The sequence below is a fragment of the Triturus cristatus genome, chromosome 7, assembly GCF_964204655.1.
Source record: "Triturus cristatus chromosome 7, aTriCri1.1, whole genome shotgun sequence".
Taxonomy (NCBI): Eukaryota; Metazoa; Chordata; class Amphibia; order Caudata; family Salamandridae; genus Triturus; species Triturus cristatus.
The window spans coordinates 1,054,733,575-1,054,759,593 of NC_140590.1; the positions used below are offsets into that span (position 1 = coordinate 1,054,733,575).

Here is a 26,019-nt window from a genome sequence, read left to right on the forward strand (position 1 = left end):
TTTGAGATCAACACTAAAAAGGAGAAAGACCTAAAAGGCCTATTTGCAGCTATCAAATTAAAGGACCCATCGGACAGTCATATACATTTCGGTGGATAGTTTGGGCCAAGCAGACCCCTCCAAATATCTGGTAAAACAGATGTGGATTTAGCCACATGACAGCAATAGCTGACACATAAATTACTCGGCCTAGGTTAGAGACTAGGGGGCATATTATCAAGAACGGCGTTAAAAATTATCGCCGGTTTAGCTGCAGAAAACTGCCACTAAAGCGGGGATAATGGGCTTGATAATATGCACTTGAGAATTCCAATAGAAGTCCACATTCTGGTGTGAACATAGGCTTCTATTGGAATTCTCTAGGGCATATTATCAAGCCCATTATCGCCGCTTTAGCAGCAGTTTTCTGCCGCTAAACCGGCGGTAATTTTAACGTCGTTCTTGATAATATGCCCCAAACTTTGTTAGGCAATAACATGAGAGGAACTCTCCCAATTCCTTCCATGTTATTTTTGTCTCCAGTTTGTTAAGAGGGTTGAGTTTACGCATGGAGTTTTTGAAGGAGTGGCTTAAGATACATTCGGAGTGATCTATCTTGAAATGTGGAGAGACATATTGGTCTTCAGATAATACACTACTCACTGGTTGAAACCAGAGACGATATGCTCGAATAGGGATACACTTCCTAAGCAGCATGCACTTCAAACGCAATGGCATGACTCATTGCTCAACAGAAGAACAGAAAATTTAACACATTATACAAACAATCACACTGTGGCCAAGTCTTCACTTTTATATTCAATTTGACTTTTCAATGTTTCACTTTTCTCACTAAATTTAGGGTTCTGGAATCATGCAAAGTGTGGTTAAGTAAAAACCCAGGAGCTTATGAAGGTGTCACTCACAGCATGAGGGCTATGGCCATCTATGTCTATTGTGCAAACACTGTTACAATGTACACACATGTATTGTACTGTGATTGCCTTTGAACCTGATGAGTTAATTTTCTATTGCCTTTTTATCCACGTATCAATTTTAGCAAATGTAATATTATCTTAATTTGATTTACAGGTTTTATTTCAAATAAAATGTTTTCGAGGCTTTTGAAACTATCAAATTTCAAGACCTTGCTATATAAAATTTCAGCAGTTTTCACTTACCTCTCAATGATAAAACGAGTGCATTGGCTAAGATGGGGGTGTTGGTCTGGAGCGGTATTGCACAAGAAACAAACAGGCAGTTTTCTTCTAATATTTAAATTGGTAGTTATGTCAAAAAGAACCCTCATTTCTGGTCCTATTTCACACTTAATGCAGATTGTGTCATAAGGGAGAAATGAAAACCATAAAGTTCTACGGTTTACAGTCATTAATACATGTTTAAGAGCTATTTTTAAAACAGTGAGAGAGAAAAAGTGCAAGAAAAGGGAGTAATCTGCAATAAAAATCGGTCTAAAAGAGATTTATTTAATGTGTTAGCTTGTTTTAAAAAATAAAATAATAAAATTTCTATTTTTTTTGCTATTTAGAGGGAAAGAAATATCTTTCTATGCAGAAAGGACGTAGGCATGAGATTAAGCAATGATATGTAAATGTATTTGTCTCAGAATATCTCCTCACCTAAAAAAAAACCTGTCTATTCATCCATCAACACATTAAACAGCCTCAAAATGTTGATATGCTCACCTACCCTAATGCTAACATCCGAATATTTCCATGTAAGACTAGTCTTTTTCTGGAGCATTCACCTCATAATGGAGCTATCAGATTCTGTGACTACCTTCTAATCTTCTGGGGAAAAAAAGGGAAAACTTTACTCAGCCTACTCCTGAAATAAAACTGCTTGGGTAACTACCAGTGAAATGGAAAATTCCCACTTGTTCTTCCTTTCCACTATGTTTGCTATCTCTTCCCTCCACCCTCTATTCCTTCTCGTCTACCTTTCCATCATACACACCTAACTACTACCCCCTTTGCACACTTTCTTATCTGCACAACCCTTTCCTACCCCTTCACTTCTTTGCCAATACCCATGTCCTGTTTGGTTGTCAACCATTATTCTTGTTGCTTATCAGCCAATATTGATGTCCTGGAGGGGCCTATGTAATATGAAGCCCAACTGCATTCAGTCTATGCACAGTACACTGATACCCAAGGCTTGAGTGTGCTGTACAAGAATGTAGAGATTAATCAAAAAATAAATCCATAAATAAATAAATATTCTGAAAGATTATAAATCGGATTACCTTACTCTTCCACCACCAGGGCTTGCGATGGCAAACTGACCTAGGTGAGACTAAGAGTCAAGTGTGAATAAATAACCATCACATTGGTCTCCATGCCATCACTCAAAGCAAGGAAATAACATCTTTATAGACACTGGTACATAGAAAGGTTCCTGTATGGGTCAAACAATTTCCATAATAGACACCCAATCTGATGCATGCCACAGAAAGTGCAAAACAACCAATGTATGGAATAAAAAAATCTCCCATATTGCGTCCATTTGATGAGATTGGTACACAAAAGGCAGCCACACCAAACTCAAGTCAAAATCATTTTGGCGTGTAAAATTCTGTGGATTTTGAAGCCACTCGTGCACAAGTATGGGAAGGGCTAATCTTTTGGGGAACACTTTGTGGTAAAATCTTATGGGCAAAATTCGTGTATTGTACCTAAACAAGAGAGGCAGATGACAGCTCTTCCACCTAAAACGTTAAATTAAAAGAATTGCGTGAAGAGCAGATGCTGGTAAGAAACTATGGCAAATTTGCAAGGAATCACAGCATCCTTCAATCTTGAGCCGAACTCTGATAGGCAGGATGTAAATAATGATGTGCTTCTAGTCTGTGCCACCACGAAAATTTGCCATGAGTTCTCCAAAGGCCTCCTTTAAAATCATGGATGGCATTGGCAGTGCATTGTTTTACTGCTAAGTGAAAGGCAGGTCCTCACAGTCCTAGACAAATGGAGAAAATGATGCAACCACAAGCCACGTGTGCTCGCAGAGCAGCTGTTATCAAAGAAAGTGAAATGAGACGAGTTATGGAACAGCTATGTACAGTGGGCTCATCTAACGTGGCTTAAAGGCTTGGTCCTCCTCCTGCTGCTGTGAGAAATGCACATGCACGACCACACTCGGGACATGGCCCTTGTTTGTCCAATCATACATTCCTCAGAACAACCTGGCACCATTCAGGGTCCGAATTCTTGTGTTTTCGGTTTATGTGCTTTCATTCTTGAGAATGCAATCAGCCCATCCGCTGGGCAGGCATTACACAAAAGACTCCATTGTGCTTTCATCTCTGGAAAAATAGTGAGCTACCCTGTGTCTAGGAAGGTTAAAGTGACATAGGTAAATTAAGCAAAACTATTGATGGGCGTATGTGACCTACCAACGAACTGTTACTTGGTATGCATGTAGAATTACAATTTTGCAATAATAAATATTTCTTTCTCTTCCTCTATAGTTTGTACTTTTGTAATAAGTCCGATTGCCAGGGAAATTTCCTCTCTGGGAACCTTTCTGGTATCTTAATCTTCATGAAATCCTGGATGCATTTTTCCAGCTCTTCCTCAATGGAGAGCTTTTCTTTAAGGATTTTTTTTTTGCAGGCGTTTGACTCGCGTGACCCTGAGGTCAGAGTTCGTAGCAAGTCGCTCTTCCGTCGGATTTCCGATTGTTGGACCAACTGAACTGGACCCTTCTTTGCTGGCCGGTCTAGAGTCTGTATGTTGGACTGGCGCGTCACTGGGCCACAGATGACCGTCTCTTGTGGAGAGCTGACTTCCGACTGGCTGTCACAGCTGGATGTAGACAACTCATTGCAGGATGTGCCGCTCTCCCCTTCTTTATCCTCCTTGCCGTTCTTACAGCAGCAGTCACAGTGGGTTGATGGCCATTTAGTTGCGCCACCTGTAAGAAAGAAAAGGCTCAATGAACTTGAGAAGTAGGGACATCACCAGTGTTGTGAATTTGCATTTACCATGAGTATGTACAAGTCACAGTGATTTCTCAGTAAAAATTGGCCAGATTAGCTAGAACTTCAGTTTGAGCAAATATTGGTCACGCATGCGCAAGTTAAAATGTGCACATCAGACAACTGGGCTCACATTTCCTCCTCCACATCACAAAAAGAATTTAGAGCCAAACTGTGTTAAGTATTAGAACATAAGAATGTTTGACCCTGTTTAATTTATAACTTTTTACCCTCAGGGGGAGCAAACTTCTCATAGCTTTATAGCACTTCCGTCTTGGGCTATACCAGTTGTTTAAGGCACTACTCTTAGGCTCAGGCCTATAACTAGAGTTGAGGGTCTTTAACAAGTCATATAACCATTGGCAGGTTGCTATAAGGCTATATTAGAAAATTTGAATGTTAAGGCTCCATTGAAGACAAGGAACAACAACCTTCTCCAAAATGTCAATGTTTGTCATGTTATTTCCTCCTTTTTGATTTAAAGCGTTACACCCTAAGACGGTGAAATGTTCTAAAGCATTATAATCTTTCTGCATCAACTGCAGCTCTGACATTTAACCCGGGGTTGGGGTTTCTCTTAACCCGTAAAACTCTCAACAAGGACCTGTAGTGCTATATTAGAACACTGGAATGTTGAGAGTGTCATTGAAACAATGAAGTGAGAGAGGGCAAATATTGCTCTTACAAGACTTCGACATTCTAGTTATTCTCTTTCTGTACCTCCCTGTTTAAGTAAGAACCCCTGTGAGTGGTGCTCTAATAGTAGTACAACCCTTAAGTGCAACCAGGTTTTAAATACTCTCTCTCCTGTTACCAGTCTTTGATTGGGAAATATAACTCGAATAGAAGGCACTTTAGAGTTATAGGTTTCGGCAATGAGCTATATGGCATATTAATTTGTAGACTTTTACACAAGGCATATTGTAACACGATTTAAAACATATTAACATATACAGGAACTCCCATTATAATGTTAATTTATATGTATTAATAACAGGCTAATGAAGACACATATGAGAGTAAATAATGACCCCATCAAATCCTGTTTGAGTTCAAAATCAAAATGTCTATTTTGGCCAGAGACCAACCAGATCAATTAATGAATGTGGTAATGTTCTGCACATATGGGAACGAGGAAGCAGGATTCATATACGTTTTCCCCTCCACAACATTGGGAATGACCGGACTTTACAAGCAGTGTGAGGGTACCTGCAGGGCAGGATCGGTGGTCTAAAGCTTGCCCCCAGTGATGTGTTCCTGTTAACTGGTGCTCAAAAATATCAACTCCAGAATATTGACTACAACGTTATCATCAAAGTAAGCATAAATAGGTAAGTATAGATTTAGTATTCCTTACTCCATGTCTATGAACAGTGGTGATATATATGTCACTTTCAAGTTCACACATTTAGGGCCTCATTACGATTGACTCGGAAAGCCTTCAACCATAGGCCGGAGGCTTTCCAAGTCCCAGCGTAAGTTTCACTTCCGACTGCTGCATTTCAATGCAGGCGGTCGAAAGTCAAACCGGCCAGTCATTCTAGCTGGATTCTAACGAGCTCAAGGAGCCCGTCGGCCAGTCGGAGGCCCCAACGTAATCCCTGTGGATGGTGTTTCTGCCTTCGGAATTACGATGTCGGTTTCTGACTGGCTTTCCATGTCAGAATTTCCGAGATGAAAAGCCAGTCCGAAAGTGGCTTTGGGGGTCCCTAACAAGGACCCCTTCTCCCTGCAGCCTCCAGTTGGGGACCCCCCCCCTGTTATTCACAGTGCCTGCCACACGTTGCAGGGATTAACGGAAACTCCCATTTCTCTATGGGAGCTTGTGCAATGGCCGGTTTACGGCCGCAGCACAAGCTCCCATAGAAAAATGGGTGCAGTCGCATTGTAATAGCGGTGTCGGGACTCCCGACCTGAGGTCAGTCGGTCCGAAACCACAAAGGTTACGTCTGCCCAACATCATAATAAGGCCCTTAATGGTATCGTTCATCACATGTTGAAATTGCATGAACGTAGTAACAATTACATTTATACAATTTATATAAAAACAACAATAGAAATGTTGCATGACAGAAATCTACAACATTCAATAAAAAGAAAATGTTTAATTTTTGGAAAGTATGAATGGTATTTATGAATTCTAAAAAAAAGTTGGGAAGTGTGAAACAGTTAGGAGTTGTACATTTAAACTTGATTTTTCAGACACATCAAGGTGTTATTGATGGCTGGAAGATAAACACCAATTTATATTTCAAATCTCTACAGCATTTTGGAATCGAAAAGTATTTGGTTTTGTTTTAAAAATAGAGTTATGAAAAGTATTTAAAATTCTGTTTTCACAAAAATGATTTGCTTTGTAAAACTGGTGAAGTTTATTGATGAACGTTATGAAAAGTATCACATATCACAAACCATTCATAACTACGTTCAAAGTCACAAAGATAGGCTTATTTCATAAAAGTTATCAAAGTTATTCAAAGGTTTGTATCAAGAATTTCAAGAAAGGCAGAGTAGCATACAGCTCTGATTTACACATACCGTTTGACAGTGCATTAGCAAAGGCAGGTTATTTCTTCTGATTGCATTAGTCAAACATGACCACCTGAACTGGCTAGTAATATAGTTATCCTCATCTCAGTGGATTTCCAATTGAATCAGATAGAGGCTGGGTTGTGATGTGAGGAGTTATCAAAGGTATTCAAAGGTTTGTATAAAGAATTTCCATATTGTAAAAAATGTAAAAGGTTGTGTTTCAATATTATAAAAATTGATTATTATACATTAATAAGAAAATCATGTTAACACAGCAATTTGTTTATCATTTGCTTTTAATATCATTACTTTTTTTTAATTATAATGTAGTTGTATGAATGCATCTCTTTGTCAGAAAAACAGCTCTGAAAAGGAATGATCCCTGCCTATAATGAGTTATGTTATGTTATGTTATTAGAATTTATAAAGCGCGCGATTACCATTCCGGTGTCCTGGTGCTGAGCATTGACTACCTAAGCAGATAACATGACTAAAACTGAGAGAAGAACCAAGTCTTGAGACCCTTCCTGAACACACTGTCAGAGGAGTTTCTTAGTGAAAAAGGTAGTTCATTGCAGAATCTGGACACACTGGTTAAAAAGCTTCTACATCCCCAGTTGACTTTTTTGAAGCTAGGGGTTTTCACTAGTTTTGCGCCCATTGATCTAAGGGTTCTGGGTGGGATGTACCAGAAAAACTTGTTTCTTAAAAACTGTGGGCCTGTCCCGTTCAAGGCTCTGAACACAGTACATAGAGCCTTGAATCTAGATCTCAAATGAATAGGGAGCCAGTGTAGCTTTTTGAGTTCTCCTTTGACTGAGACCGTCCTAGGGGTCTTGGTTAACAGTCTGGCTGCGGCATTCTGAATAGTTTGGAGCCTATTTTGATGTTGAGCTTGAATGTTGACATAAAGACTATTACAATAGTCGAGACGTGACAATATCAATGCAGTCACCACAGTTCTTAGGTTCCCCTCGGAGAGAAAGAACCTGATTTTCCTGATCATTCTCAATATCAGCGAGCATCCAGATATCACCTTGCTGACCTGGTCTCCCATATTGAGTTTTTCGTCTACCACCACGCCCAGGTTGTTGGCTTTCCTACGGGGTGTGGGACAGAGACCAAGATCCGCAGGCCACCAATCTGGTGTCCACATCAAGGGGTTATAGCCAAATCTCAGAACCTCAGTTTTAGCTGAATTCAGCTTGAGGCAATTGGCCGACATCCATCTGGAGATAGCGCCCATGCAGTCTGAGAAGCGTGCTCCAGTTTCTTTTTCAGCTCCCTCCTTCACTGACAGTACAATTTGAGAATCATCCACGTAGGAGGTAAGCTGAAATCCAAAAGCTCTGATAATACCAGCCAGGGGTGCCACATAGATATTAAAGAGAGTGGGAATAAGAGATGATCCCTGCGGCACCCCACAAGGCAAAGAAAAGGGTTCAGAGGTATTACCATTGAGGTCAACGGTTTGTTCCCTGTCCTTAAGAAAGGAGTTGAGCAGATTCCATGCTTGACCTCTAATTCCGATCTCTGATAGCGATTCAGTAATACCGTGTGATGCACGGTATCAAAGGCCGCAGATAAATCTAAGAGAATCAGCATCGCGTTGCCTCCCTTGTCCATCACCTCTCTGATCTCCTCTGTAGACTTAAGGAGCACCAGCTCAGTGCTATGGAGAGCTCTGAAGCCATATTGCGAGGAGTCCAACAAGTTGTTGTGCTGGAGGAAGTCACTAAGTTGCCTATTAATGGCTTTTTCCAATATTTTGGCTGGTAGTGGGAGTATAGAGATGGGACGATAGTTTGAAGGGTCCTTAGGATCAAGAGACTGCTTTTTCAGTAGCGGAAGCACTGAAGCTTTTTTGAAGACAGTTAGGAAGCAAATAAATAATGGGCTGGAATCAGACCTCAAGTAGTTACCAGTGGCTGAGATTAATTCAGGTATTCCACTTATCACTTTTTTATTTCTAAGTGAGAGGCCCTAAATGTAACAAGTAAGCTCAGACCTGGGTCCCATGATCACTTTACTGAAGCTGAACCTCACTGATTAAGGCCGACAAGATTGATACTGGTCTGGATGTGTGGGAGGGCATTACATGTCCCCCCATGCAACTTAGCACTGGTCTACGAGGGACAGGGGCTCTGCTTGGGGCCCCCAAAGTCCCTTCCCATCTGCCTTTTCCTGGTCGTGGGACCGCCATGAACAGGCAGTTGGAAAGGTATATCCTAATCCCTACGGTGGTCCCTTCGGTGGTGCATTCCCACATGGTGCCTGACACGCGGTGCATAGATGTGCACAAAGTGCCTTTCTCTACTGCAGATTGTGCTGCGGCCCTTTTCCTGGGCCGCAGCACAAGCCACAGTACAAAAAAGCACTTTATGACTGCCTGCACGGCGGTCCTTATAATAGGACAGGTGGGATCGCTGACTCATTCTCGGACAATAACCTGCCCGATATAATGGCGGTCGGTGGTCTGGGCGACCGCCATTGCAATTAGGTCCATAATTACGTACAGGAGGTAAAAAAGGTTATTTTCTGAACCCAGTAAATGCCAAAACCTCTTGCGTTTGTGGTGGGTCTAAAAATACATTAGAGGACAGACATTGTTTCATTGGTGATACAAAGACCAGGCTTTAATCAAAAATGCTACATCTAATTACCGTGGCTGAGTCTTCACTGAACAGGAAAAGGGCATCTCTAGCTATGTATCAAAGTGTATGTTTATCTTTCTGTTTTTTTAAATATATCCATCAATGTATGAATTTCTTGGTCTACCAGTCCAGCTACAAACCTCTCGCTCTTCTATCCATCTGTCAGTCTGTATATCTATTTGTAAACACTATTTTTGTCTGTGTTTGCCTGTAGGCTTACATGTCTATTGAGACATCCACCGCTTCAGCTCTATACCTATTTTATTGTAAAGAGATGAGTAACAGTCCCAGTTCTCAGAGGTTTCTGATATATGAGGGTCTGTGTTTGCAAATATATTTCTATTTTCCCATTGCCCTTGAATTGAACATCCCTCACTTCATACCTGAAATGTTGGCTCTGACTGTAGGGCACTTTCAACAAACCTGTGCGGTAGAGTCTCCAAGATCCAGCTTTAAGCGGGAGGATGCAAGTAAATAACTTCCAATTCCCACCACCAGCACATCCAGGAGCATTGGGGGACAGCAGCACTCGTGGACTTCATGTACTTTTACAGTACATGGCAACCAGCCGCCGACACTCAATCGCACCCAGAGGAAATGAACGACTTTCATGCACTACACACTGTTCTCAAACTGAAACTATGCCCAAATCATCTATTTAGCTGTCAAGAGGAAGCATCTGTCCTCCCAGTGCAATGCAATTATCACCTCCAACTCGCACAGATTGTAAATTTATTTTAGTTACCATATAATACAGTTTTGCAAACTCCTCAGAATCTCATATCGGCAGCGAGTGTATCCAGCTCTATTAATATTTACTGATTTATACTAGCAACAGGTGCCTCCTTTCACTTCACCGGGTGTTGGAGGGAACAAACCACAATGCATGCTTATGTTTGCCAACAAAAAGTGTTGCCGTCTCTTCCTCGGTGCCAAGTAATAACTCACCTTCCTGTTTGCTAGGAGAATCTTTTTTTTTACTTTTGTAACCTTGCTGCCTCATTAAGTGTACTCTAGCTTTTCTGACTCTGCATAACTCCATTACTAGAGTTACAGTACATAGATTCTCCTTCTGCATGTATTGCAGCAATGACTCAATCCAAAGACAATTTGATGATATCTTGAGCATGCCAAAATCTAAACCTCTTTGCCCCAAGATGGCACCCAAGCACTCATGAACATCAATTCACCAAAATGCCAGCAGTAGCGAAAGTGACATCACACACCATTTGTCCTTTACTCTCACTCACACACAAATACTAAAACATACACACACATACACACAAACTCTCTCACATAACAAGACTCTCCCCTGCAACCACCCTGCAACCACGCACACAACATACATTTTAAAGTATTTTTCCCTTACCTTAGCTGCCAGTGAGGGTAATATTCCAGATAATTGAACTGCATTATTTTATTACACTATTAGTAAAAAATACTTTATTCACCCTTAGTGTAATGAAACATTGACAGAAAATGAGGAAAGTCGAGCCCCAACCGACGTCCATAAGGACAAGCTGCACATGTTCCTGGTACTGAGTTTGCCACTCTGAGGCCAGGGGTCACAAAGGGAGTGCTAGGGGTAGAAAGGCTGGGGTTGCAGCTGCGACCTCTGGTGACCCCTAAATTACATCCATGCATTCATTCATGCATGGAGGACAGGAGCAGGTGAGAGTTCAGGTTAACATAATGAAATGAGAAACACAAGGGTTAACTCCTAAACAATCAAACACAACCAAAAAAAATACATAACTGATTTGTGGGAGTTGTGCAATCGTGCAAAAAATGCACACAGATTGAGAAAGCACTTCAGCATTATTCTAGTGATAAAAAGATGCTATACAAATGCTGACCATCAAGATTAATGGGGTCACCCTATATCCCTCAGAACCTGGGTTAATAGTTATAAAGCTACAAGTGGTTCCGTTGGGTAAGTACCATGGGGTACTGGTTCAGAACCTGTTTATTTCTTTTATAGTCAATATTGATTTTGTACTAGACTTTTATAAATGTACCACCCCTCAGTAAGTTTTTATCAAAAATATATATATTTATTAAATTATTTGTTTTGTTTCTCTATTTTTCTGGCCAATTGTGTAAACAATTTTATACAAACAGATAATACCATTGGGGGCTGTCTGACAAAGAAAACACAATAACAAGTACACAAACATTTCAATGGGTGACTGTGGTGACATATTATGCAAATGGGTGACCTTTCAAATTCAAACAATAAACAAGACAATAACATAAATTCTCTTTCCTTTTCAGGTCTTTCACTTTAGCTATTCCTATTTTTTAAAATAATTGTTATAGTGAGCCAGGACTTGAGATGGTTGTACATCGGCGTTTCGACCCTGTATATATATGTGTTTGTAGATACATCAAGTAGGGTCTTCTTCAGGACAATAGAAGGAAGTGTGACAGCCCTTGGTGGTTGGGAATTCACAAGATTAAATCTATTAACTCCTCCAAGCCCAGAAGGAGTTTCTATTCAAGGATTATCAGTCAACCAGCTTGTCAAACTTAAGCTGTGTACTCCTCTGGATGTGCTCCTCGGCCTCCAGCCTCCCGAGTTGGTGAGAGACACTCGAGAATACAGTATTTAAGGAGGTTTGGGAAGCAAGCACTGATGGACTTCGGCATCCATACATGACGATCTCTAAGGACTGAATACTTTTGAACCCACTACCCCCTGGAGGCAGAAGAGCACATCCAGAGGGATTCACAGCTAAAGTTTGAAAAGCTGGTTGAAAAGTCTAGTACAAAATGACTATTGAGTGTAAAAGAAATAAACAGGTTCTGAACCAGTACCCTGTGTACTTACCCAACAGAACCACTTGCAGCTTTATAAATACAAATGCTGATAACATCACATAATGTTAGGTAATATTATGAGAACGAACTCAAGAAAGTGCATGAACACAAGTGTTACCTCTTCAGCTCTTTCAGATATATTGGGAACATATCTAAAACAGAACATACAAGTTTATGAACTTGTCTTCTAAATAAAAAGAAAGTCTACAGAACGTATTTAATAGATTTATTGGTAGGTGAATCAAAAATGAAGGTGTGGAAGAAAGGCAGAGTAGGATACAGCTTTGGTTTACACATACTCTTTGACAGTCCATTAGCAATAGCAGGTTGCCTGTAATATAGTTATCCAAATCTCAGTGGATTTCCCAATTGGATCAGAGAGAGGCTAAAAAAGTGATGTGATGGAGGAGGGGAGACAGAAAGATGTGAGTATTGGGCAAAACAGCCAGTTAACAGTTACTCAGGATTTTTAATGGCGGTTATGTGTTGACACAAATACCATATGTTCCTTTCAAGCAACAAACATAGCTTCATTAAATGCTCTCATTTTGCCCATGAACCAACGCTGTCTCACGTCACATTTTATAATGATATGCTATCCTGCTGCGCACAAATCTTGCATTGTTCCTCTCTACTTAACCATCAAGCTCTCCTATGCTTGTGCAGGAATTCATATATGTGTACAGCAAAGCACAATAGTTTCTTAAGGAGTATCCAGTGATATGTATTAAGGACATCTCATTAAATATGCACAATACGATTGCTAATGGGATTTGTAAACCTGATGAGGACATTTATATTCAAGTTGCAATAGGACAACTTAGAGCTTCTTCTTTCCAAGATCAAGAACATGAGAATCATTTAGTAATTTGGTGAAAACACCTGTTCCTTGCTGTGACATTTTGCTGCATGACTGTGGCAGTAATATTACAAAAAAGTCCCCCTAGTATTTGCTCACATGTAGTGACTAGGTAAAATCATCAAGGTAATTTCCAGAGAATATTTGTGAGGTGTTTTACAGCAGCAGAATTATATCATAATACAATTAAAAAATACAGAAGATGCTAAGATACAAATGGAATTTAAAAAGACAAAAAGTAGTATCTTATCAAAATACTTAACAAGTTGCTTCGGCTCAAATAACATGAAGTGGTAGAAAAAGTGGAATTGAGGAGAAAAAGGTTTTAAGGTGAGAAACTCAGAAAAGTAAAGCTATAAAAATGAATAGTTCCTGTCTCAGAACCATTACCAAGAGGCAAGAGATGCCTTTGATTTTTTCTTTGAAGTGGAAGCAGCCAGCTGCAAGGATTCTTCACAGAGCCTGAGGTTTGGAGCAGTTAGCTGCTTCTCAAGAATGGTGTACTGTTCAATGTAATTACGAAGATGTTTGGTGCTCCCACGTTTTTTGTCAATTAAATTATTTTGTTACAACACCTGTTACAGAAATCATCTAATAGGTCTAATAGTCTACGGTAGGTGAACATGTGCGAAAGACCTACACTGTGTGATCTGTATTTCAGTCAAATCTACTGTTCTTCATAATCCTACTTATTGTTTATGGTGTGTATTATAACCTTTCAAATGTGTAGAAATGCTGTTGTCGAAAATGTGTGGTTTAATCAATTTTCATGGCATCCAAAGCCTCTTTGAGGCAAATTGTTTCATAGACTTTTTACCAATATTGTTACTAGATAGTGAGCACAAGAACAATATCAATGGTATCAATAGATAATCAGAAAATCCTAACTTGTTCCACAGTTAGTTGAGAAACGTAACACACATGAACAGGTAGAAAGGGATTCATTCCTCAGCTGTCATTCACCTGGACCATGATAAGCTTATGAGGCCAAGGTTGTTATACAAACCCCCAGATATGTGATTTCTTCTCAGTGACAGTCAAAATGAACTCTCAATGGATTTGAAATATATACGCTAACTCACTTATAGCAAATCTATCCAGCTATTTAAACTAAATTTTCTATTATCTGTAGGTTTGAAAGCATACCTTCTCGGTGATTTCAGCTATATACATACCCTAAAGAGTAAATGTGTGACAGAATTCCTCACCAGTGTTTTGACTAACCCTGGGCGTAGTTCGCGAAGCAGCGCTACGCGTAGCTTCGCAAAGTGCACTTCGCACTACGTGAGCTATGCGTAGCACTTCGCGGACTGCGTAGTAACCTGTTCGCACTGTGCAAGATGTCGTTTTCAATGATTGCACAGTGCGGACAAGCAACCGGCACTATGCAATCATTGAAAACGGCATCTTGCACAGTGCGAGCTGTAATTTTCTGCCACTCGAGTAGATTTTTACTCGAGCGGCAGCTTTCTCAACGCGGACTGGTAGTTTCTCATTGCAAGCGGTCACGAGCATGCGTGACCACTCGCAATGAGAAACCGGACCTCCTCGCGTTGAGAATCTCGCCGGGAGGTTTATTTTCCATGCTAGCGATCGCCAACTTGATGTTGCTGATCGCGAACGAGGAACAAGTCTCGCCGGGATGTCATTTTGCTTGCTCGCCAACTTGATGTTGAGGACCGCGAGCAAGCAAAAAATGACTGCTGCACTATGCAACACTACGCTACGCGTGTTTGCACTGTGCTACGTGCGATTCGCGTAGTGCGAAGTAGCGCAAACTTCGCAAACTACGCGAGCGTAGCGTAGTGCTTTGCCCAGGCTTAGTTTTGACTCATATGGATGCTAAAATCTGGTTGCATGTGATAGCACACATCTCCAATACTCTGAGCTGTATTTCTATTAAGATCTGGATGTATGATTGCAAATTCATCCATTGATTTTGGTTTCCATCTGGTAATACCTGAATAACATAATTCAGCTGAAGTCACTGGAGATGTATGATGTAAACATCTCCAGTGACTTCAGCTGAATTATGTTAATATGTGGCATCATACTGCTGTCATGATTCAAACTGTAAATGCCCTATTGTCAAGTTGTATGACTGCATGTGTGTGGTGCGTATGTGCTTGTGTGTTGGGTTATGTATTCAGTAACGTGAACTATCAAGTATGAAAGGGAAATACAGCTAAAAAAGGAGTTGGTCTATATATCACACATCCAGTTAGGTAATCAAGTTCCCATCGCAATTGTTATATTTATTTTCAATACCACTCTAGGGGTTTCTGAAGAGATCCATTCTTAGGAGTTTTCTTAAGAGATTTCAGCTGTATTTGTGTCTGCAATTTCATAAAAGAATTACCTAAAAAGTGTATTGAGTAATATAGGTGCTACTGTGTAGTTGTGTAGGTATACCCCTCAATCACTTTCAATGATATACTTGCTAAGATCTGAATTTGTCGGGGTGTCCAACATAGGTCATGTTGACCGGATTCATGCCCAATATTCGTTTAACCACTTCCTATGTAAATGCTTTTCCATTTAGTTTGATTGTAAGCAGCCGCGGCCCGTGGAGGGAGTTCCGTGGGGCAGAGAGGCGGGTCGGGGGAGGGGTAGTGTGGGGGGTACTAAAAACCGGAATATGGATAATTGGAGGTAAGTAAACAATTAAATAAATAAAATGAATTTCGTAGCGCGCGCTGCATCGCAAAATGCAATACAGCGCGCGCTACGAAATTCGTTTTATTTATTTAATTGTTTACTTACCTCCAATTATCCATATTCCGGTTTTTAGTACCCCCCACACTACCCCTCCCCCGACCCGCCTCTCTGCCCCACGGAACTCCCTCCACGGGCCGCGGCTGATTGTAGGTAATTTTATCTTATGAATATAGCCTGGCATGGATCCAGCCATTCAATGCCTCTATTATGCATATCTGACAAATGTGATACTTTACCTGCATAGTGACTTGTGCTGTATATATACCAACACGCTGATTACTTACCACTTCAGTGATGTGGGACACAGATGGGGCCCTTTGTATTCAAGAGTATGTCAAGAGTATACCCATTAAGTTTTCACTGAAGCACCTTCCTGCCAGACCATAATATCCTCTGTAATCTATTTTCAGAATAGCAGCTGAAGACACAGAGCACTTCTTCAAATATTTTAAAGCTAATACACTCGTTACTATTTCTGAGAATTTTCTATTTTTATTCTTTACTTTGCAGCTATGTATCCCTTTCTTCTCTTGTAGGCTTTCAATGTAATTTCTGAGACACTGAGGGCAGCAAGAACATAATATTCTCCACCTTCGGGTCCAGAATGGGCGAGGAGGGATGCTTTCATCATCCAAGCTAAGACAGAGTCTCACGTTTTCATCCGCCAGGCAACAAAACGTATCTACATTTTTACAGCTTCCATTGCTAAGAAAGATGAGTTCTAACGATAGGGGTCACTCATTCAGAGCACATCAATGTTTAGTGCCCTTGAGGTGTGCTGTTTGCGTGGCACTCCTGCCTTCCGGTTCGGTGCCTGGCTTGTCGATGACTCGGGAGCCTGCCAGTCTGTGCGCCATGTGGGCCAGCATCCTTTACTGCCCCCATGGCAAGGCAAGGCCTTTATCCCGGCACGAAAAAGCTCTATAGAGACTCCATTTAAAGTTTATTATGCTTTCTGACCTTGGGTAATGCATTGCTGAGGAGAAGGCGCTCGTTTTTATTGTTCACAAACCGTATCCATGTCATGGCGGCTATTGATCCTTAATCACTTGCCAATGGTGGCCCAAGAGGCGCAGGCCTTATGATCCTGTAAGTTTGTACGTTGAACGGGTTGAGCTTGGTTTAAAAGAAACATTGAAAAGCTGCACCTGCATGTTTTCAAGCTTCTGGGAGTCCAAGCCTCTGATTGTTGGGAATTCACAAACGTTTTCCAGGTTTTACAAAGAAAGTTACAGGAGCTGTAGGTTTCCAGAGAGACTCACTAAAAAGCTAAATTGACATTTATTTTTCGAAAATGTAATTGCACAAGAGAAAATGGCAAGCTTCAGGGCTGAGTTTTTACTCCCAAGAGGGAAACCATTTTTCCTATAGTGTTTCTCCTCCTTTTGCTATGCTGGAAAGTGATTTATGACAGAAGGAAATATTCACCCTCTCCCAGAATAGGAAGGGTTGAGTGACTAGTTTTGAAGCTTCGGGGTATGCAAACTCACAGGGCTCTCCCGCCCCCTAACACACACTGACCAACACTACTCATAGATTTACCTACGCGAAACATCATTTTGTAAGAATTTTTATTTACAATTGCAAAATTAATTGGTATGTACTCAGGAAAGAAGTCTATTTGCAAGCGCAAATTAGCATTTCACGTGCAAATAGGTCTGTTGGCTACTGCTGGGAGTTGATTCCCAAATGTTTTGTGCCAAGTCAGAAATGTGTGATTTTTTTCATTTCTACCTTTCAATAGATTTCTGACATTTAAACGAACATTTCCAATAGATTGCTCACATTTTAACGACTCACACAAATCCTCAGGAATATGCAGGGAAAAGCCTGGAGGTGGGTAAGGGCCCGGATTGGTGTTGCAATATATTTTGAAAGGGGAGGGCGCATGCAGCCCTCCTACCCTAGGCTTTCCTAGGCCACTCACACCCTATCCCAGAGGCCAATTGTTTTCTAAAGGATGGGGGGCCGTGAAGCCCGCATCCTGTGGTCATTTCCAGATCCCATCCTCTAGGGCCAATTCATTTAAAATGCCAAAGGTTGATTAGCTGTAATTTGACAGCTTACCAAAAGAAAGTATAATCGTGCTCATAATTTTTAAACCATGAAACTGTCAAGGGATGAGTGAAAGCAGCCCTTAAAAGGCCCTAATTCCGCACATACTCTCATGGTCTTGTTTTTTAAAGTCTTTAAACAATTAGGAAATAGATCCGCGCATAGTCCATGATAGTAGACACAAAGTCTAGAGTGAACAGGGATCCTATGAGAATATATATATAATATATATATGTATACACACACACACAAGATATATCTATCTATCTATCTATCTATCTATCTATCTATCTATCTATCTATCTATCTATCTATCTATCTATCTATCTATCTATCTATCTATCTATCTATCTATCTATCTATCTATCTATCTATCTAGATAGATAGATAGATAGATAGATAGATAGATAGATAGATAGATAGATAGATAGATAGATAGATAGATAGATAGATAGATAGATAGATAGATAGATAGATAGATAGATAGATAGATAGATAGATAGATAGATAGATAGATAGATAGATAGATAGATAGATAGATAGATAGATAGATAGATAGATAGATAGATAGATAGATAGATAGATGTCCAGAAGGTGCAGCTATAGTTACAACCTAGTAACCATAGGAAGAGCGCTTTTCGGTTTGCTAATAACTTTGGCGCATTTTGGCAAATCTTCACGAAACATACCAAAAGAAGAGTCCACCCGCCTCAGCTCCTTCCTGGACAGTTTTGTGGTGATCCGTCAAGAGGCTGCCAAGAACAAAGGGGGGCCCTAAAACACAATTACCCCATGCAATTTTGGCAGAAAGCTAGATCTTGGTGGAGAGAGCATCTTTTTGTGGTTTGGTGTAAATCTGCTCAGTAGTTTTAGAGAAATTGGGGTAAAAAATGTTGTATATGTATAACCCTGGGCGTAGTTTGCGTAGTAGCGCTACACTACGATACGGGAAGTGCACTTCGCACTACGCAAGCTATGCGTGGCTACGCGAGCTGCGCAGTGCGGTAGGGAAAATGCTGTTTGCACTGATTGCACAGTGCCGGATGCTTGTCCGCACTGTGCAATCATTGCAAGCGGCATCTTACACAGTGCAAACGGTCGTTTTCTGCCGCTCAAGTAGATTTGTACTCGAGTGGCAGTTTTCTCAACGCGACTGGTAGTTTCTCATCGCGAGCGGTCGCGAGCATACGCGACCACTCGCAATGAGAAACCTAACCTCCCCGCATTGAGAATCTCGCCGGGAGGTTTATTTTCCACGCTCGCGATCAGCAACTTGATGTTGCTGATAGCGAACAAGGAAAAAGTCTCGCCGGGGTGTCATTTTGCACGCTCGCAGTTGCCAACTTGACGTTGAGGACCGCGAGCAAGCAAAAAATGCCCGCTATGCGTTTTTGCACAGTGCTACGTGCAATTCGCGTAGTGTGGAGTTGCGCAAACTTTGCAAACTACGCGGGCATGGCTTAGTCCTACGCCCAGGGTTATATATGTGTACAATTGGATTAGCAGGAGACTTGTGAAAGCCCCACAATCATGCAACTTCAAATAAAAGAGTGATGTGGTTGACGGGGTGGGTTTTTCTTTCCCATCAGCTACCTTGCCCCACAGTAGTGAAAGGCTCCTGTGAACTGCCGCTGGTGCTGGATCTGTAGCTTGAAGAGATACGTTGTGGCTCACATTTCAGGACATGGGGCAGGGTACCTGTGTCCTAAAAATTAAAAAAACAATAAGGTATAAGGGTATAGCTGTATCTTGACCCCTTGGACCTTGTGTGGGGGTTGACTGGAGCCAAATATTTAAATATATACTTTTTGGGTTTCTTCGGTCCTTTGGGAGCCAGCACAGGTCCCTGGGTTCCCACGGAAGTGCAGGGCTCAATCAATCAATCAATCATGACATTTGTAAAGCGCGCTACATACCCGTGAGGGTCTCAAGGCGCTGGGGGAAGGGTGGGGCTCAGGCTACTTCTTATGAGGCTCTAGTTGAATAGGAATATTTTAATAAAGGAGCGGAGCCAGAGTGTCTGCGGTGGGCTGCCTGCGTCCAGGCCCAGTGGGCAACCACACATGGGTGGGGGGTGCGCCTCACTTATGATAATAAAATATTACATTGGGGGGAACCTAGAAGTTCACTAAAAAAAACAAATGTGAAATTGATGTTATCGTCAGTGATGGTGATAATTTCTTACTTTTCATTAAAAAAATAAATCAGAAATTCACTGAGAAAACAAATGTTAAAGTGATGCTAAAGTTTGGTGAAAACGTCAGTTTAAATGTAATGTTTGAAACTAAAAGAAAACACTGAAATTCAGCAGTTATACTCATTTCAAGTTAACTCCTGCCATACACTCCTGAAGAGTAGCTCTTGTCTGCCCTTCAGCACTTCCCTAATTACGCGTGAGTTCCTTCTGTTACAGATGGGTATTTTCGGCACCCGGTGTTGTTTCGGAATCCTTTAAAAATGTCAGCAATTTGCAAAAAAAAAAAAACACCAACTGATCCAAATTGCCCTGAGATTTGGAGCCATGCACTTCAAGGACGTTTTGGAATTCAAACATTATGATTTCTCGTTACAGGTTCCCTAGGCCCAGAGCCCTGTTAGAACACACAACACACTTTGTACAACCCGTCTGAAAGACCAAATGAAAACTGAAAGAGGTGCCATCCCGCTCCAGATGGCTCTCTGGTTTCATTCTGGTTGCAGCTAAGGACAGCAGTTCCTGAATAATAATCTGTTATACTTTCGGAGTGCATTTAATTAACATATAATAGGCCCTTTGTCAGCTAATTAAGACAATAATTCCCGTTAGTATGTAATGAATATTCAGCGCTTACTGTAGGAGGAATTGATTAAGATTTTCGACACTGATTAAAATGTTTTTGATCGTGGCGGCTCCGAGTGTAGCAGGCCCATTAGGGATGGACGGGGACGCCGAGGCGCTGCGCTCACATCCAGACAGGGGTCCCTGGGCCCCATCAGCTCTCAAACAAGGTGACTGCTCTCGACTTTCAGTCAGAGCAAGATGTCATTGCAATGAACACACATTAAATCTCTTTATAGCTTTTCAGGTCCTCAATCAGTGTGAGGCATGAGCTACCGCAAGGGGTGGGGTGAGGACGCCACGCAGGTACGCATCTGCTAATACACATACGCATTAAGGGGCAGATTTATGAGGGACTTGCGCCCCTTTTACGCCGCCGTTGCGTCACTTTTGTGACGCAGCGGCGGCATAAACCCTGCGTCATGTTGCTCCCCATTTACATCGTGACGCATCTATGGAGATGCGTCACGGTGTAAAGCCCTGCCCCACATGAAACCTGCGTCAGGTTTCCTGTGGGCGTTGCGACACACGGGGGGGGGGGCGTTCCGTCACAGGAACGCCCCTGAAAAGTGACTCAGTGAAATCTATAAGATTTCACTGAGTCACTTTCCCAACGCTGATGCGTCAAAACCCTGCGCCTGCTTGAAGCAGGCGTAAGGCTTGACGCACCATGTTAGGGATAGGGTAGGTTGGAACAGTGCTGCAGTTGCGTCGCGCAACTTCAGCACTGCGCCAACCTTACGCCGGCAGATGCGTCACGTATCTGCTTGTCCTTGCGCCACGATGCGCCGCATTGTAAATGCGACGCATCTGCGGCGGCGTAAGGGCAAACTTGCGTGACGCATCTTCCCTGGCGCTTCCATGCTGATTTGCAGGGATGCGCCAGGGAACATAAATCTGCCCCTTAATGCACAATCATGAACTGCACACAAAGGCGCAAAACAAAAACTGACGTGTGTCAACACAAACGTAAACATGTACAAAGCCGCGCAGATATATAAACACATGCGAAATAAAAAACAGACAAAAACATGCGCAAATACACAAACTCAGAGGCATACAAATAAGCATACTCAAAGTCATGCATACAAGCAAAAAGACATGCAAGCACACGCGCACACACAAAGTCGCACAGGCATGCAAATCTCGCATATTAAAGTACATGTATATCACCGTGCCCCACCTATTGACTGGTGTGAGTCCCACAGTCCGCATTAGCAGGTTCTACAATCATACTACAGACCCCAACTATCAAAGGAAACTGTAACAAGTCAGTTGCTGTTAAACTCGTGTAACAACAATGCGCACATGTAGCATCCTTTTCTTCACCCACTCTGCGGGTCCAGGGGGCTTTCAGTGACGATTTTGTGAATTGCCAACAGTTTCTAGCTATCCTTTCTTGCTGAGGACTGTGTTCACAACCAAGTGGAAGATATGGAGCATCAACTGACTTGCTGTTGAACACTGTAGTTCTTTCCTTTCACAGTATACTTTGTTTAGGTTGCTTTTTCATTCATTTTGAAAAATGCTGCAAAAATTATATGTCCTGATCAATGTACTTGACTGTGTGGGCTGTATATGCGCAAAAAACTAGTCATCTATTTGGAGTGGGGTCAAAATGGTGCTATGTCCTTCAGTGTATGACATTTTTAGTACAGTTTAAATCCAGTCCTATACACGCTTTTTACCAACAGCAATAGGCTTCATCGTATAGGGGATCTCCAGATGAATAGCGTAGAACTACAGCATTTGGCCAGCACACACAGTTGTTTCCAAAAAGTCTCAGGAGTTAGATAAACCACTATCATAGCTGCACTGCACCTTCTCTACTTCTCGTCTGACTATGGGCCTCATTACGATGGCGGTTGGACTAGCGTCTGACCGAAATCGTTTTGGGCAGCTATCTGATCAACTATAGGTCGGCGGTTCCACCTGCCTGCTTACAATGCGACTGCTGTGCAGGAGGTCGGGAAACTGCTCATTCCCATTGCGGCTTGTGTTGCGGCCCTAGAAAAGGGCAGCAGCCGAAGCCGCAGTGGAAAAAGGCCGTTCTCAAACATCAATCCACAGTGTGCCAGGCACAATGTGGTGAGGGTCTTTAATAGAGTCCTCTATGAAGCATTGGAGCACCTTTTATTGCGTGTGGTTTACTTTCCTTCTTTTAAAACCGAATTCTTAATGTGAAGAGCAGAGCAATTCACCAGCGTCTTTCTCTCACACATCTACTTTAACTGTATAACCTAAATCCACATGCAATTTTCTAACCGTCTATCCATGCAGACTCTATGGTTTCAAAATTACGAAGAAGAAAATTAATTATACATCATTGTATAAATTAGTTTGTATTGCTTTTAAAATGGTATTTCATTTGTCCTGCTTAAGGTGTTTAATTTTACCTTTCAAATTAATCCAGCTGAGATTATTACATTTAGGTAGTCACTGAGAATAGTCCATTTCAATCAACGCGCAGCAAAGTGAAGCTAATGGATTCAGAAAGGAATCATGAAGTGAATGCGATCTGCTAATGAATAGTGGTTAAAAAGGAAAGGTTAAAGAATTTGACGAAGAAATAGTTACGAATTAAAGAATCACCCAAATTGCAAGAAGTACAGTTTTACTGAATAAAATAAATTATTAAATAAGTTCACTAAAATAACAAAATGTGTTTGCTAAGCTTGCTCTAGGAAATTCTTCAATTGCAGATCGCTGAATCAGAGAATCAGCACTAAAACACCATCTCACATAAAAAGAATATGTACAGTAAAGTGTTAGATCAGGATTCACTTACATATACTGAACAGGCACAGACATGCAGTGGCAGTGTAAGATTTCGGTTTGGAAATTAAGAATTTCATCACTACACCTTGATCTAGAGCAGGGGTACTCACAAACTTTCTCTTGGGGGCCAAATTTACAGTGTGGTTTGTGGCCGAGGGCCGCACCTTGGGGGCGGGGTCATTGGGGGAGGGGGCGGGGCTAGAGCAACAAAAAAAAAACTGTGACCATGAGGTGGAACACAGGTCCCTGCAGTGGACGCCTTCGTCCACTGAGCCACCGGACCCGCAATACGCATATCTCTCTCTCTCCCTCTCTCTATCTCCCTCCCTCTCTCCTCCGTCTCCCTCCCTCCTCCGTCTCCCTCCCTCCTCTGTCTCCCTCCGTCTCCCTCCCTCTCCCTCCGTCTCCCTCACTCCCTCTCCCTCCATCTCCCTTCCTCCTCCATCTCCCTCACTCCCCCATCTCCCTCCCTCCTCCGTCTCCCTCCCTCCTCCGTCTCCCTCCCTCTCTCTCTCTCCCTCCCTCTCTGTCTCTCTGTCTCCCCCCTCTGTCTCCCTCCCCCTCTGTCTCCCTCCCCCCTCTGTCTCCCTCCCTCCCTCTCTCCCTCTCCCTCTCCCTTTCTCCCTCCCTCTTCGTCTCCCTCTGTCTCCCCCTCTCTGTCTCCCCCTCTCTGTCTCCCCCTCTCTGTCTCCCCCCTGTCTCCCTCCCTCTCTCCCTCCCTCTCTCTCTCCCTCCCTCTCTCTCCCTCTCTCCCCCTCTCTCTCTCTCCCTTTCCGTCTCCCTGCCTCTCGGTCTCCCTCCCTCCCTCCCCCTCTCCCCCTCTCTCCCTCCCTCTCCGTCTCCCTCTCTCTCCCATCTCCCTCCCTCTCCTGTCTCCCTCCCTCTCAGTCCCCCTCCCTCTCAGTCTCCCTCCCTCTGTCTCCCTCCAACTCAGTCTCCCTCCCTCTCCGTCTCCCTCCCTCTCCCCATCTCCCTCCCTCTCTGCCTCCCTCCCTCTCCCCGTCTCCCTCTCTCTCCCCGTCTCCCTCTCTCTCCCCGTCTCCCTCCCTCTCTCTCTCCGTCTCCCTCTCTCTCTGTCGCCCTCCCTCTCCGTCTCCCTCTCCCTCTGTCTCTCTGCCTCTCTGTCTGTCTCTGCCTCTATCTGTCTGTCCCTGTCTCTGCCTATCTGTCTCTGTCTGTCCCTGTCTCTGTTAGTCTGTATCTCTATCTGTCTCTGTCTGTTTCTGTCTCTCCCTACTGCCCTCTGTCACCCACTGTCCCCTTATCCAACTCTCACACCCTGCTGTTCTCTTGTCATTCTTTGTCACCTCTACCACCCCCCCCGCCCCCTCTCCTCCGCTTGTGTGGCAGCTGAGGCAGCTTCCCTTCCAGGGCACACACACAGCTCCACCCAAGTACTTCACAGGTCTTTAAGAGACCATTTGCATGATAACGAGGCTTTGTTGTATTTCACCTCTTAGCGCCCCAGCAGCTCCACTCGGACTATCGCTTGAATCGCCCGTCTCCACAGAGCAGAGTCTGTTTGCTGACACTGTTAAAAAAAACAAAAAACACCGGTACGATGTCTGCAAGGTCCGCGGGCCACCAAGAAAGGCTTGCCGGGCCGCTGGTGGCCCGCGGGCCGTACTATGAGTACCCCTGATCTAGAGCAAGGGAGAGAAAGTCACAAAAGAGAAATGGGAGGAGGGGAAGAAAACAGTGACAGTAAGCTAGTTGAAGAAACACAAAGAATATGATGGTAGAAGAAAGAGGGATGCGATGGGCTCAGAACTCAGCAGCCTTGGTATTTGACAACCCTGCCATTCAACAGCACTGGAGGTGCTATATTGTAGTGTGAAATGCATCATAAATATTATTTTTGTAGTGAAGATCTATTTCATGCAAATAGAATACAGCAAAAACTACAAGCATTGCAAACACGACTGTTCGCATCCTGGACATTTAAGCTGTTCCTGTATGCTCATTGTAAAGATTTACCATGAGCAAAATGTATTATGCCAGTGTAATTGAAAGTTCACCAGTGCCTAGAACCTTAGCATCATTGAAGCATAGAACACTATAAAAGAAAGGGAGTAATGTGTGTAAACCTTCAAACAACATTTGATTGTGTTCAGCAGATTATCTTGTTAGATACCACAGAAAACCTAAAAATATAGATTTAGGATTGTTTGCTATGATGATAGAAGTAGATGATCATTTTTTTCCAAGTGATGTGAGAGATTAATGATCACTTTAAATTTAAATATCCTTATTCTCCAAGGGGTGTGCCAAGATTGTGGCTTTGCACAATCATTGCCTGGTCTTAATATTAAAGAGCTGGATAAAAAACATTGATAGGTTCAAGATGATTTTCCAAGCCTCAGGGAAGGCTTAATATAACTTAATTTGCTGATGATGTAGGCTTAATTTCCGTTTGACCCAAGGGCACTCACAGCTGTGAGATGCCTTTGGCACATTTCACAGTAGGGTACTTCTTACCATGAACCCAAAAGAGCAAATTATATGGCACTTGACACAAAAAAGACCAAGATCGGTAACCTTTTTGAACTTTGATGATGGCACTTTTGCCAACTGGCCTTGCGTTTTGAAAAATCACCTCATATATCATCTCATTGATCTTCCACTTTACTTTGCTTTAGTAATATAAATTATGGGTCCATGTGGATGCTGGCACCTTATCTGTAATGGAGGATTGCTTTTTATAAAAGTTTGGTATGTATTCTGATTGGGCTTTCCCCTCATGTTTTAAGTGAGGAGTTAAATGAATTATTTTACCTGTCCAGCTACAAATCACCATGGTGCTTTG

At 42.4% G+C, this 26,019-nt stretch overlaps 1 protein-coding gene across 1 annotated transcript in view; it reads right to left on the reverse strand.

Annotated features, from left to right (window-relative positions):
* Window positions 1–536: 536 nt before the first annotated feature.
* The window catches only part of KCTD16 (potassium channel tetramerization domain containing 16), a 445,658-nt gene continuing 420,175 nt past the window's right edge, over window positions 537–26,019 (reverse strand). Inside the window, exon 3 of the mRNA XM_085618123.1 lies at window positions 537–3,915. Coding sequence (XP_085474249.1) covers window positions 3,464–3,915 — 452 coding nt within the window. The 3' untranslated portion in view covers window positions 537–3,463. The remainder of the gene's footprint in view (window positions 3,916–26,019) is intronic.